Source organism: Pteronotus mesoamericanus, unplaced genomic scaffold, assembly GCF_021234165.1.
Source record: "Pteronotus mesoamericanus isolate MK-2021 breed Mesoamerican mustached bat unplaced genomic scaffold, CSHL_Meso_final contig_75, whole genome shotgun sequence".
NCBI classification, from domain to species: domain Eukaryota; kingdom Metazoa; phylum Chordata; class Mammalia; order Chiroptera; family Mormoopidae; genus Pteronotus; species Pteronotus mesoamericanus.
In genome coordinates, this window is record NW_026555249.1 from 6191585 (window position 1) to 6205661 (window position 14077).

Genomic DNA, 14077 nt, shown 5'->3' on the forward strand with positions numbered 1-14077 from the left:
TTAAATCTGTTCTAACTAGACTTTCTTATTAATTATGCTTTAAATAGTTTGGATACCAGAGACAACTAGATGTAAGCCTGGGTGTCTTATTTTATTTTTCTAAAGAACTATAGACCTATCAAGCACATGTATGCAAGATCAATATTTTTTCTGTTAAAGGATGTTCCACTATCTGGGCCTTAGTAGTGGTGAATGTTGCACATTTTATAAATATGAACCCACATGCTGTGAAGCAAGGTTAATGTTGAGGGACTGTAGGAACTCAGGTAGACAGATGCCTATCTGACAGATGTCTGCGTAGGCCCTGACTTGGAATGCCCTGAAAAGCCAGATCCAGAGGTTTGATCTTGGTCTAAAGGACAGCAGTGACAGTTATTAATAACAAACACCACAATCTGTTTGTTATTAATAACTGTCACATAAAAAAATCAGTTCAGTGGTTAAACAATTGGAGGGAGGCCCGATCACGCAGATTTCTTGACTGTAGGAGTTCTCAGTGCCTTTACTGGTCTCACGCGCTCCCTTCCTCCCCAGGATACACTTTAAAGTGCTTCCCAAGCTTATTTCTTTGTGGGAAATTTTACCAACACACTTCTTCTGTGATCGTGTTGCAGTCAATTTTCTAAAGTGTTGACTGATCAGATTTCCCTTTAGAAAGTTGTGGAGTGTCAATAAACTTTTTTGTTTGTTTATTATATTTTTTTATTTAAAAAATATTTTATTTTTGTTCTATTACAGTGGTCCCAGTTGTCCCCTTTTGCCCTCCTCCACCCATCCCACCCTGCCTCCCACTCCCACAGTCAGTCCCTGCGCTGTCGTCCACGTCCGTGGGTCATTCACACGTGTTCTTTGACTCGTCCCTCCCCCTTCTTTCCACCATTACCCCCTCCTCCGCCCCTCTGGTCACTGTCAGTCTGTTTCACACTTCCATGTCTCTGGTCCTATTGTGTTTGTCAGTTTGCTTTTGTTCATTAGGTTCCTCTTACAGATGAGATCACATGGTGTTTGACCTTCATCAACTGGCTTCTTTACTTAGCATAATGTCCTCCAGTTCCATCCATGCTGTCTTTCCTCTGCATAGTATTCCACTGTATAACTGTACCAGTTTTCTGATCCACTCTTTTACTGATGGGCACTTAGGCTGTTTCCAGCACTTGGCTATTATAAATAATGCTGTTGTGAACATTGGGGTGCATAGGTTCTTTTGAATTAGTGTTTCAGGTTTCCTAGGGTAGAATCCCAGCAGTGGAATTGTGGGGTCGGAATGCAGTTCAACTTTTAGTTTTTTAAGAAAACCCCGTGCTGCTTTCCACAGTGGCTGCACCAGTCTGCATTCCCACCAACAGTGCACTAGGGTTCCCTTTTCTCCACAACCTCGCCAGCACTTGTTGTTTGTTGACTTGTTAATGATGGCCATTTTGACTGGTGTGAGGTGGTATCTCACTGTGCAAACTCTTAAACAGAATAGACACTTGGTAAAAGCATTGTTTAGCAAAATAAATCTGAGAGTTGCATAAGGGTAGAAGGGATGGGGGAAGACTGGTACTAGTGAAGCCAGCTGGGAGGGCACGGTGGTCTCCCAGGTGTCAGGGGAGGGCCGGTGTTAGCAGGGATTAGTGAGGGGGGCTGGTAGGAGAGGATTTCAGTGGAGGGAAAACAGGGCCTTGGTGGTTTAAGGGAATGAAAGGCAGGGAAGAGTCAAAGGTGACATGAGCATTCTTGCTTGCGACATAGGGAAAAACCCAGGGTCCAATGAGAAATGAAACCAGTTCTCCAGCTCCTAGCAGAAAACTTCTGTATAATAGTTGACTCATGTGAATCAAAATGAGCGTGTGAATGGAAACAGTATTATGGAGCACATGGTGCATTTAGTTCTGATAATGTTGAATTTCAGCCAATGGTGGAACATCATGGGGCAGGGAAAATATGAGGCATCTAATTTCCACTCTGGGTTTATTAGTTATTATTATAGCTTGGTGAGGGTCCAAGGCTGAAGAAATAGAGTTGGGTAAGGCTGATGAAAATATAGCAATTAAATGACCAGAGGGGGGGACATAAGGTGAGACCCATTCTGTGGGGGAAGTAATAGGGCATGAAGGAATATAGAGGGAAGAGCAGGGTGCTAAGGAAAGAGCCTGCACCACCCAGAGTGAGGAGGTCAGAGGGAAATTAGGAGAGGCACAAAGGTCATGAAGACCAATGAGAACAGTCAATCAACAGGAACAATCATTATTGGGAGTGTTCAATGAGAGTGTTAAAAAATTTTCTTTACCTCATTTTTCTCTACTTTCATGTGTGTTTGTCCTGTTTTACTTTATTTTTTAAAGATTTCTTATTTATTTATTCATTCATTGATGAGAGAGAGAGAGGAAAAACATTGATTTGTTTTTCTACTTATTTGTGCCTTCATTCATTGACTCTTGTATGTGCCCTGCTCAGGGATTGAACTTGCAACCTTACAATATTGGGACAACACTCTATCCCATTTAGCTACCACGCCAGTGTTGTCCTATGTTTTAAATGTCACTTAAAATGTATTTTTCATGCTCCTCAGGTCCTCACAGAATACTAGTGATTCCTGAAGACAGAAATGGAAAGGAGAAGGTTATGGGAGGAGGAGGCAAGGGCTGGACCCCGGGGTTCAAACCCACTCCTCGCTGCCTGACAGCTGCCAGCAGAGACGACCCCTCGCTTCTACTTGGAGAGAAGGGCCCAGACCTATTCCATTTATTTAGACTTGCTGCTTTATCTTTGTCCCCTTCAGTGTGAATTTCCTTGGCCAGATTATTTAAGGCCAGAGAAAACAGACATCGAAGTGAGAGGGCTGCACAGAACCCGAAAGGACCACAGAAGGGCCTGCGAGGGTTGTGGGTGTGGGTGGCGGGTCACCAAACCAGCAGAGAACTCAAGGCCAGTGGAGCCACACGTTCTTCATGTGAGCTTCCAGCTGTGTCCCACCTTTGTCTCACTGTCCTCCCTTCCCTCATCCATCGGTCAGAGCAGCTGACGGAGATCCTTAGGCTGCAAGGGATTTCTCATCTCTCTTCATCCCTGCCCCACACACCAGCCCCTGTGCTCTGTGAGAGTTGCCCACCTTTCCCTTTTTTGTGCCTTTTCCTCGGTGCCTTTCCTCTCTTTGGAAGCGGTTGCCAGTGAGGAGACACCGCCCATGCACAGCAGCAGCCTAATTACACGGTGCACTCCATGCTGCATGTGCAATGAGAGTGACTAAAACTTCCCTTGTCGGAAAAGAAAGTGCAGGGGTTAGATTTTTCCTGTCACCCAGGAAACAGCGGGGGGCACGCCCGCCAGGGAGTGGGATGTGCCTGAGGAGAGTTGTCACTCAGCCACTACCATGACCAGTAGCCTTTGTTCCATACATTCTTCGGGAGTGGAAACCCCGGAATTTGAAGGATACTCACGGGTGGCAGTGACCAACACTGACAGTGACAATCCCAGAAAAGAAATCCAGGTATCTGTTTCCCTCGTGATCAAAGAGCCACTGCCCGTGCCCCTGGTGGAGCAGCAAAGGCTTGGAAAAGTAGGCCGTCATCAGAGGAGAAAGATGTCGCCTGTGGATCTCCAGGACACGGTCATAGGGAAGGGACTGTGGACAGACAACAATTCAGTGTCAGAAATCTTCCTCTTCCTTGTCTCCACACTTCTCACAGCAGCAGGTCACCATAGCAACGCCTTGCCTCCCAGCTGGCGGTGCTGGGGGAGGGCTGCTGCCCTGTGCCCACTAGTGGGTGGATCTACCCAGCGTCTCCCATGCAGGGCACCCGGCCCTTCCTTTCAGGTGCAGCACATCATTGATGTGGCCCTTTGGTCCTTTTCTAGATCAGACATGAAGGAGAAACGCACAAAGGTTTCTACCTCTCAATGCAAAGCCTTGGCTTTGAGTTGATTTTAGCTGTGAAACAAACAAAAATACTTTGAAACTAAATGTCTGAAGTAGTAAGTGGGGTTTAAAAATTTTTTTTATTTTTTTTTATTTTGCTGCTTGTTTTTTAGAATTAAAAAAATGAATGCTGGTGATGTTCATGTCCATGATAATCACGCTTGTCACCTCCGCTTCTCTTCTTTGTTGGTCCCTCCTGACTATCTATAAGTTCCGCAATTCCTAACCTCTGAATGTCATGTAGAATAAAATTTTGGAGAGAGAGAAATATTAATTAGCCTGAGAGCAAAATGATAACTTGATATTTTTGGGTAGAGAACTCAGGGAAACAGTTAAAATCAGAACGTTTTTTAAAGCTAATGTGCACCATCCCATTTAGTGATATATGTATTTATGTATATGTATGTGTATATAGATCTGTATCCCTGTCCCTGTGATATGCCATCATGAATAGTCTCATTCTTGTGCTCACTGTCTCTCTCTGTCTCATCAATACACGCACCAATTCATACAACGGCATTGAATAAAATCAGAGGGTTCTGAGGATCCCAAAGATTTGGAGGGCAGATAATCTGGGAAGGGATGGCTCAGTGACAGGCAGGGACATCTGTGGGTCCTTCTTGAGGAAACAATGAATTTAGCCTCTTCTAGGAGAACCACCTCTTCTCGGCTTTCCTGAAGCTCTAACTCTTACCTGGTATCTTTCCGGGGTGAAGTCACATGGGGGCATTCTGGGCTTTGTATGAAGGCCGAGCTTGGTTACAGACCTCCAGAAAGCACCTGCCAAAAGGGAGGTGAGTTAGGGTCCTCTATACACAGGCCCGTTTGTATAAATCTCCTATGGTTACCCGAATCCTTAGGATATTTTATTTCTTTTTTTAGCTGCACTTTTCCATTACTGTTTACCCCGCTTATGCCCCCCGCTCCCACAATCGCCCCACTTTTGTCCATGTCCATGAGTCTTTTTCCCTTTTTGTTCAGTCCCCCCAACCCCCCAACTATTCCCTCCACCCCCATAGCATCCATTCTCTATTTATGAGTCTGTCAGGATATTTTATTTCTGAGTTTAAAAAACCAGTCTTTAGTTTGGATTTAAAAACTGAGGTATCTCAATAATTTTCTGGAGAAGAAAAAGATAGTTCTTCTCAAATGCAGTCAGGAAAGGTGTGGGAAGGCGAGATTTTTTTCCATCAAGGTCTTCACAAGCTTGGCAAGCTCCTCTCCTCCTCAGGACACTGTATTTCTCTTTTCAGCTGGCCAGCTTCTGCCAGTGCTGTGTTGCCGGAATGTGTCCTCTTCATCAATAGAGGTATTTGCTAAGCGTTGTGTTGCCCAGCGCCTGAATCCCAGCAGCTATCCCAGTTCCTGGTATAGGTTTGGCTGACAATAGACAAGGAATGAACGGATCTTGAGTTTTCATATATGGAACAAAGAGAGAGAGAGAGATGCTGGGAAAGGTACGATATTCCTAAATACTATATGCAAATAGATCAGAAAGGCAGAACCTTCCTCCAAAACACAAGGACACAGAGACCATGACAACACAAGACAGTGAAAAAGCGAAGATGAGCTGAGCCAGAATAGTCATTAAATATTTGGAGCTAGAAGGGATCTTAGTTTTGTTTTGTTTTTTGGGGTTTTTTCCCTTTGGTAAAAATGCTCATTTTACAGATCGCTAAACCAGTCTACAGTGGAGAATCCATTTAAGGTCACCAAGCTAGCTAGTGGCAGCCCAGAATGAAACTCCAGGTTGCTGTCAGCCCAGTGCTTTTTCGCTCACCCATTGGCCACCTTCGGCCTCCCCTTCCAACACAGCTTTCGATGGAATAATGGAGCCAGGGAAGGTCAGTACTGGGACAGATGTGTGGAGACTTTATAAATACTCTTGGAAAAGAATACGGCTCATTTTGAAGATTCAACGTCAGTATCGAGATAACGTTATAGGTGGAGAATGCTGAGACCTTGCGGTCTCTTGTTTGGCTTGAAGGTTTGAATCCATGGATGAGATGTTGGTGTTTTTTGTGGCTATGAAGTCACAGTCTTCATGTGAGAGACACAATGAACAATTGTGTTTTTAAAGGAAGATGAAATGTAACAGCACTGAATATGTTTTCTTTCAAAGAGCTCTCATTCACTTTTCTGTTCCAAAGAATCATGAATGTCATTAATTTCCTCTTACTTTAAAAGCAAGTAGCTTTTGGCTATTTGTGCATAAAAATAACTCACCAAAATGATAGCTTAAGTTCCCTCAGAATTTCACCTTTTGAAAAGCTTTCAATGTGTGTCTCTACATTAGTTACTCTTCTGAGATGAAAAAAAATTCTGGGTGTTTCTAAGAACTCAAATTTCCTTCACTCCTTCAATCTCTTTGTCCTACCTGCAAAATTGGAGCTGCCCATTGAGAAGGCAGTAAGCTTTCCTGACTTCAAGGGTACAGGAATTATGAAAGTAGGCTGAAGGGGGGAAGGGAATTGGAAAGGAAGATTTGATACAGGAAAGTCTGAATTTTAAACAGTCAAAGCAGACTCATTCATTCACTCGTCTGTTCATTGATTTATACATTCGTTCATTCACCCAACTGATGGGAACACGATGGTGGGATGAGGGCTGCCAGGGAAACACAGGAGATCCTGTTCTCAGGAAGGAGGGGGAGGAGGGGAGAGCGGAGGAAGGGAGGAAGGAGGAAGGGAGGCAGACAGACAGCAAGCAAGCAAGAAAAATTAGTCAAGTGAAATAAGGCTCGATAACATCTCAAAAGCCCATTGACTTTTCATATCTCCTCTCTCACTAAACAACCTAAACTCAAAAATAAGAGTAATAATAATACTGGATGGACAAAACCCTCCCAAATGCTTTAGTTTTCATTATTTCTAGAAAAAATTAAAATCTGAATATATAAATTATCACCTGTGTTCTTTATTTACCACAGCCTGTGTTTTGAGGGTGACATGAGTTGAGAGTTAATAAAGCTTCTCTTGGGCTCTTGGAAATGCTGGGTGTGCATGCACACACATGCCTGTCAGTGTGTGCATGCACACACATGCCTGTTAGCATGTGCACACACATATATCTGTTAACATGTGCATGCACAGGGGCTGTGTGTTCATGGGGGGAAATGGACAGAGTCAAGGAGTGTGGGGAAGGAATAATTGAAATCTGGGTTAATAAAACTGAATTCCAGGTTTATTTCTGTATAGGCTTTTTTTTTTTTTTACCATTTTAACTAGTCGGATGTTGCCTTTTTAGGCCTCATGCTAAACACAGATGACAGCTAATGATTTTCATCCAATTCACCAATTTCCACTTCAATCTACCTGGACAACTCAAAAGTGACATTCAATTTGGAGAACACCACCACCCTTATATACTATGTGCCAAGTGGATAATGAGATTTAATTTTCCAACTGCCTTATTCTCACAGAGTTCCAGAGCAGGGGAGTCACCTTAACTTTTTCTTCTTTCCCCCCAAATCATAGTATTAAAAAGTGAAAACTTGTTGGGTTAGATAAGTAAGAGAGATCAATTTTTGTGAGCATTTGAAAATTCTAGGGGACATTCTCTTTGCAATGACAAAGATTTTTCTAACATTTTTCTAGCCAGCTTTCAACACAAAGGGGGCATTTATCAAGGGCTTCCTTACTCTTAAAAAAAGGCTATAAAATATTTGAAAATATGCAGTAGACACAGTTGACAGAACATTAAGGTGATTTATTAAAATGCTAATTACGCTTTATTTCTGCTGGCATAGGAGGTAACTTGAAAAAACAACAGTCATTAAAAAAAAAGGGCATTTTTGTCCTTTGGGGTATCTCATTGGCTACGCAATATAGCCAATGAGTAAGGAAGGTTTTCTCACTCACTTTAGAGCGGAAGCCAGGGCAGATTCTATGTGAGGTGCTTGCCATTTTGAGGGCTGCCCCCACCCCCGCCCCGGCCCCATAGGGTTGAGGGTTTGAGAAGCCACCTTGTGGAGACCTGTTGAGACTAAGGTGAGGCCTGGATAAGTCAGGGGCAGTGCTTGGTCGGCGAGAATTTTTTCTCACCTGCTCCCCGCGGAGGGGGAGCCGCCAGCTCCCAGGCTAGAGAGGAGGTCCGTTCTCTTCACAAACCACGGGCTGCAGGAGGTTCTTGAGGACACCTGTCCTTGCTGGGCAGAATCATCTCATCCCCCCAGCACAGCAGGTAGCACCCTAGTCTCCCCGCGGGGACCCACATCGGTCGGGCTGTGTGCTCGGAGCGACAGGATAGTGCCAGGTGAGGCAAACGTTGGCTTTCAGTCGTGCGTATGAGAAACACAGAGTTTATTCTTCTATTATTATCTATTAATCATTGCATTATTTTCTGTATGAACAACTGTAAGCCGACGTTTGCTGCATCCTGGGTATCAGAGGCCTGCCTCCCACCGGGGACGCCCTGGGAAGGGCACGAGGCCTCCGAGGGGTGAATGAGATGTCTGCTCCGTAGGGCCTGACGAGCTGAGCGAACGCCCGGATGGAGGGAATAGCTGGGGGCCCTCATCAGAGACTATTGAGATACCCTGCGGGGCATCTTCAGGCTCGGTCCTGCCCCTTCCTCGCTCTCCTGGCAATTCTTTCCCCTCCCTCCCGGCCTCCCTCCCTGCCTCTCCCTTATCCTTCCAATGAATGCCCTTTGGCTTAAGTAACCCAGAGCCAGCTATCATTGTTTACAAGCAAGAGCTGTGTCTGACCCTGAGGCTGGCAGGTGGCCCTTCCGTCAGGCACTCTGGGAGCCGCCTTCTCCGAGGCCGCCCCTCGGCCCTTGGCTGCAGCAAGGACAGCCTGGCCCAGGGTGGGCCGGGGCCTCCCCCCAGGCACTGCTGCCAGCCCTAAGCAGGTCTCACATTTTTCTCAGAAAAGGCTTTGCAGGAGTCTCGGGGAATTTCTCATGGATATGGGCATTATTTGCCACCTCCACCGCCTGGTGCACCCCCCTTGTGGGAGAGAAGGCAGATGACAAGAAAATAGTACATTTGAGCACATACCCCACCTTCCTGGAAATGTTATACATTAACAATTGTTGGCTAATTAGTAAGAAAGAAGGCACCACTGAGTTATTTTCCCCACTCTTTTACCCTGAAAACATTGCTTCTAAAGCTTCGTGTCCATATAGAACGCAAAATGTCTATATTAAACATAGGCAAGGCCTAACATTTTATGTACACATAGATCATACTGTATGTGTTATACAAGATTGTGACATGTTTATTTTTGCATATCTGACAACACTTAACACCTGGTGATCCTCCCACTTAACATAGCCCCTGACCCCTCTCCCTCATTTTATTTTCCTATACCCTCGCCCTGATCTGGTTTTGTTCATGGCGGGTATCTGTACTATCTTAAACGTATTTACTTGTTTATCTGTTTACCCTCTGTCTCCTCCCTGGGATGCACAGGGCAGAGGTTTTGCTTTGCTCACCACGGCTCTGTCTATAGTACAGGCACGTAATAGGTGCCCAGATACTTTTGATTGGATGTACATTTTGCACACAGCAGGTTCTTAAGAAAAGCGTGATCAATGAGTGTGTGTTTGGATGAACTAACACAAGCAGGCATAGATCTAGGTATGGTAGGTAAAAAAGTAGGGCTCAAACGCCAAAGGATTTCAAAAGGCCAGGTAAATAGTAGGACATTCATGCCCACGGGGTACGGGCTGGCAAGGTTACTTCTCCTCCGTAGCAGAGCTCCATTAAGGGGTCCTCGATGAGCTGATCAAGATCGTTAGGAACTGAGCCCCAACTGTGATCTTTAAGACACCTGCTGCCACCATCAGCCCAGCTCCACAACTGTCAGGGGTGAGGGGAGGAAAGGGGAAGGGGGTCGCGGGGAGGACATTTCCTCTTGCTTTGTCAACAACGGGCACTTTCAACATAGTGTCCTTCTTATCAAGTATAAAATTCTGGGCATAATTCTAGCTCATTCTTAGAAAATGTTGGGGGTTATATGATGTTGTCGCAAAACACCTATGGCTGAGGGGAAAGAGAAATCCGAACAGGACTGGAAGAAGAGCAGGTAAGGAAGGGTCTGGGGGAATCACTCTGACTTTGGAGTCAGACAGACCTGGCTTTGAATCCCCAGCTGCCCCTTCTATGTTTGTGCCTTTGACCAGGTTTCTTAATCATTCTTTATTCTCCTGTCTCCTCATCTATGAAATGGGATAATGGTACCCACTCACAAGTCTGATTGAAGATGAAAGGAGATAAGCATCAGGCATACTAAGTTTTAAAGAATTGCAATTTTGAGGGGGGAATAAAAAGCAAAGAAGAGAGGAAGAAGGGATAGAGAGAAAGGAAAGATGACGGGAAAATGAAGAGAAAATTGATCATGCTGAGGAATGGAAAGGGCTTCCTCCACCCGACTGGAGGCTGGGACACCCAGCGCCCTGCTGTGGCACATAGACATGCTGACGGCTCCTTATGCTCCTGTTTGTGTGAGGGAAACTTCTGAGGATGCGGTGAGGTTCTAGCGGAACAGGGTACATGTGCAAATTGCAAGCACATAGCACATGATACACGAAGCCACTACAGGCTGGCTACCCCAGGTGCCCTCCCAGTTCCTGCCTGAAAGAGAAGAGAACGGAGTGCAAGAGGGGGACCAGGGTTGAGTCCCCGTTTCCTGGGTGTCTCGGGGTTAATGACTGTACTTCTCTGAGTCTCAGTCTCCATGTCAGTGATTGAGGGGACAGTCCCACCTCCTGGGGCACCGTGGAAATGTATGAGGTTGCCCTATGTCTGCTAAAGTCGTTATCCTTGAGCATCTATATATTGCAGTTCATACTTTCTTTTGAAATGCTTTCCTTTTATTCTTTATATTACGGCTAAGGTAGCAGTTGGTTTTGCTTTTGGGGTTTTTTTTTGGCAAGTTACATAGTCAGTGTTTATTACCCATGGATTTCATTTCAGTACAAAAGGGGCACTGGAAAATCCTGGACACGAGAGGGGCATTGCATCTGGCAGGGTGAGACCCGCTGTATTAGATGACCTGTCTCTGAGATCCCACGCAGGCCTGACATTCCAGAATTCCAGGCAACAGGCTGCAGAGCTTGGCCTTCCCCTCTCCCTGACCCTCCGCGACACCCCCGCCCCCGCCCCCCTGATTTCCACTCACGGCTCAGGCCCAGGGAAGGGTATGTCTTGGAGGTCCTGGGGGTCCTGGGTGAAGAAGTCTCCAGGCACAAAGTTCTTGGCACATGTCTCCACGCCAGAATCATCTCTCCTAGTCAGGAAGCAAATCCCCAAATCCCCATGGCAGCCAGTGGGAGGCAGGGCTCCAGCTGCTCTCCCCCTGCTGGACTTTGAGATTAGGATGGAAGGGGAGGAGCTCTGCGGGGAGTCCTGGGCTGCGGGGGCGGGGGGTGGGGTGGGGGTGGGGACTGCCGCCACTTTGCACAACCCAGAGCCTTCAGGGCTGGCAACAGTGCCCGAGGGAGAGAGGAACAGAAGGCAGTGGTGGCAGGGAAGGAGAGAGAGAGCAAAGAAAGAAGGCAGGCGGGCAAAGCGAAGGTTCTGGGCTAGTTTTGATAGTTTTGTGTTTCATCGTGGTCTCAGCAGGGTGAGTGTGAATAAGAAAGAGCGGGAGAGGAGAATGTGTGTGAACTTGAATGGATAAGGAACTGGCTGGTACTGAGGGCGCTTAGAGGGAGGAAAGAAGGATAAACAGGGGAGGGGCACTCCGAGGGGAAGGGGAGGGGCGCCGATGAGTGAGAGAAGGCTCTGGGCAGCTGGGTACCCCCTTAGGTGCCTGAAAGAGGCAAGAAGTTGAGAGCTGAGAAGTTAGGGTGCTTCATTTTTATTGCATAAAAACAAGATTCCATTTATTTATTTTTAGAGAGAAGAGAAGGGAGGGAGAAAGAAAAGGAAACATCAGTGTGTGGTTGCCTCTCACTTGCCCCGCACTGGGGACCTGGCCTGCAACCCAGGCACATGCCCTGCCTGGGAATCCAACCAGCCACCCTTTGGTTCACAGCCAGGCAGTCAATCCACTGAGCCACACCAGCCAGGGCTGCATTTTAATTCCTTAAATTCCTTCTTGTCACTCTTGCTTCCCCCTCCCCTAACCTCCATAGGCAGCTTTTTAGTGTGTTGAATAGCTATCTTTTTGTTGGTATGCATGCATGTTAAATGTGTATAGTTTGTGGTAAGTGTGTTGTTAATGTATTTAACTACGTGTCCTTTCTTCCCTCCACTCAGAGCCATGTTTCTAAGCCCCACCTGGGTTGCTCTGAGTATCCTTCTTTCTGGTTTCTAAATGTCATCAGGTGGAATTACTGTGTCTTGCATGACGCTGCCAAAGGGGGACAGTGACAAAGGCAGCTGGGGCTGGGGGGCATGGGATGATGTGAGCTCACCTGCTGTGGGAATGACCCATGTCCGTGAAGCCAGCGGTGGTGCACCCTCTTCCTGGGTGTCGAACCTGTCATGCTGTTGGACAGAGGTGAGGAAATACTGAATTCCTAAGCCTGGCATCTGTTCCTCGCCTGCCCTGGGCTGCGATCAGCTTCGCCCTTGTGAATGCTGCAGGCTGCAAACTCCTTTGACTTGAGATTTTTCTTGGGCTGTAACTTTAGAGACTGTTATGGGGAGAGGCGCCCAATGACACGAGGGGCTGCGTAGGGTGGGGACGCAGACTATTGCACTGTAGAACTGCAAAGTGAGAGGCTCTGTCTTTTTTATTAAGCAGGGGAAAAAATTATTCTGATTACCATAACAATATATGGTTTCTTTTTATGTGAAAACAAGCCCACTCAAGCCTCAGAAAAAGCAAAATCAAGATAGTAAAATCACAATTAACCTGACCATTGTATTTTAGTAAGGATTGTTTCAGAAATCTTTTTACATGTGTATACCTGTGTGTATACATGCCATTTTATAAACTACCTATATTCAATAATGTAGCTTTTTGTGAAAAAATATAGTTTTTCATAACAATATAAATCTGAGTCACTTGCCCTAATTTTTTTCATGATATTCTGTTATGTATTTAATTTTGGAATGTTCTTGACAATTGTTACATCACCTATTTCATCTCTGTTTTTTCTTCTCTTTCCGGTATTTCAATAACACATATATTATACCTTTTAAAACTGTTCAACAGTTCTTGGAGGTTCTATTATGTTTCTTTCCTACTCATTTTTCTCATTGCATTTTAGGCTGGGAAGTTTCTAGTACCTGTCTTCAAGCTTATTGACACTTTCCTCAGCTGTGTCCAGTCTACCAATGAGCCCATCAAAGACAGCCTTTATTGCTGTTACGGTGTGTTTGATTCCTAGTATTTCTTTTGGGCTTTTCCTTAGAGTTTCCATCTTTTTGCTTACATTATGCATTCAGTATTATATAATGTCTACTTTTCTCATTGGAGTCATTAACTTATAGTTATTTTAAATTGCCCGGGGACTCCAATACCTGTGTCATATCTGAGCTTGGCTCGAATGCTTGCTTTGTCTCTTCAGACTGTATTTTTCCCTCTTATTTTTGTACCCCTTGCTACCATTTGATGAAATTTGGCCATGATGCATTGGAAATGCTGAGGTAAGTAAGCCCTTAGTGTGAGATTTTATATTACTCACATGAGTATGTGAAGAGGAGAGGGGATTAAGAAGTACAAATAGGCAGCTATAGAATAGCCATGGGGATGTAAAGTACAGTATAGGAAATGGGGCAGCCAAAGAACTTATATGCATGGCCATAGACATGAACAATGGTGTGGGGATTAGCTGAGGGAGTGGGGGTGCTGGGTGGAGGTGGCACCAAGGGGGAAAACCAAGACAACTGTAGTAACATAACCAATAAAATATAATTAAAAAAGAAAAAGAAAGGAAAAGAAACAACTGGAGAAATGCATGCGAGGTCACAGTCCAGAGACTCAGGTCCACTAGAAGACTGAGGTCCAATCATAGGATTTTAGGGCACCAGTTTAATAAGATGGATTCCAGTTAAGGAGTTCTTAGGAAAGCCCTAAGACAACAGATACAAAAAAAGTACACAGAGGGAATTTGAATCTGGCACCTACATTGTTTTTTAGGTTCAATTGTTGTCAGATATGTATTTTCTGCCATTTTGCTGTTCATAGTTTTGATCTTCTTTTCCTTAAATAAGTCTTGTTAACATTTCATAGAATAACGGTTTTGTGATGATAACTCCTTTAGGTTTTTCTTGTC

The 14077-nt window shown here is 45.2% G+C and overlaps 1 protein-coding gene across 2 annotated transcripts in view; it reads right to left on the minus strand.

The window, feature by feature from the left end:
• Positions 1-11221, minus strand: part of AGXT2 (alanine--glyoxylate aminotransferase 2) — a 34297-nt gene extending 23076 nt beyond the window's left edge. For both annotated transcript variants that reach the window (XM_054583936.1, XM_054583935.1), the window contains exons 1-3: positions 11029-11221; positions 4596-4681; positions 3423-3607 (exon numbers count right to left, since the gene is read on the minus strand). In XM_054583936.1, the coding sequence (XP_054439911.1) occupies positions 3423-3607; positions 4596-4681; positions 11029-11131 (374 nt within the window). In that variant the 5' untranslated portion in view covers positions 11132-11221. The remainder of the gene's footprint in view (positions 1-3422; positions 3608-4595; positions 4682-11028) is intronic.
• Positions 11222-14077: the final 2856 nt, after the last annotated feature.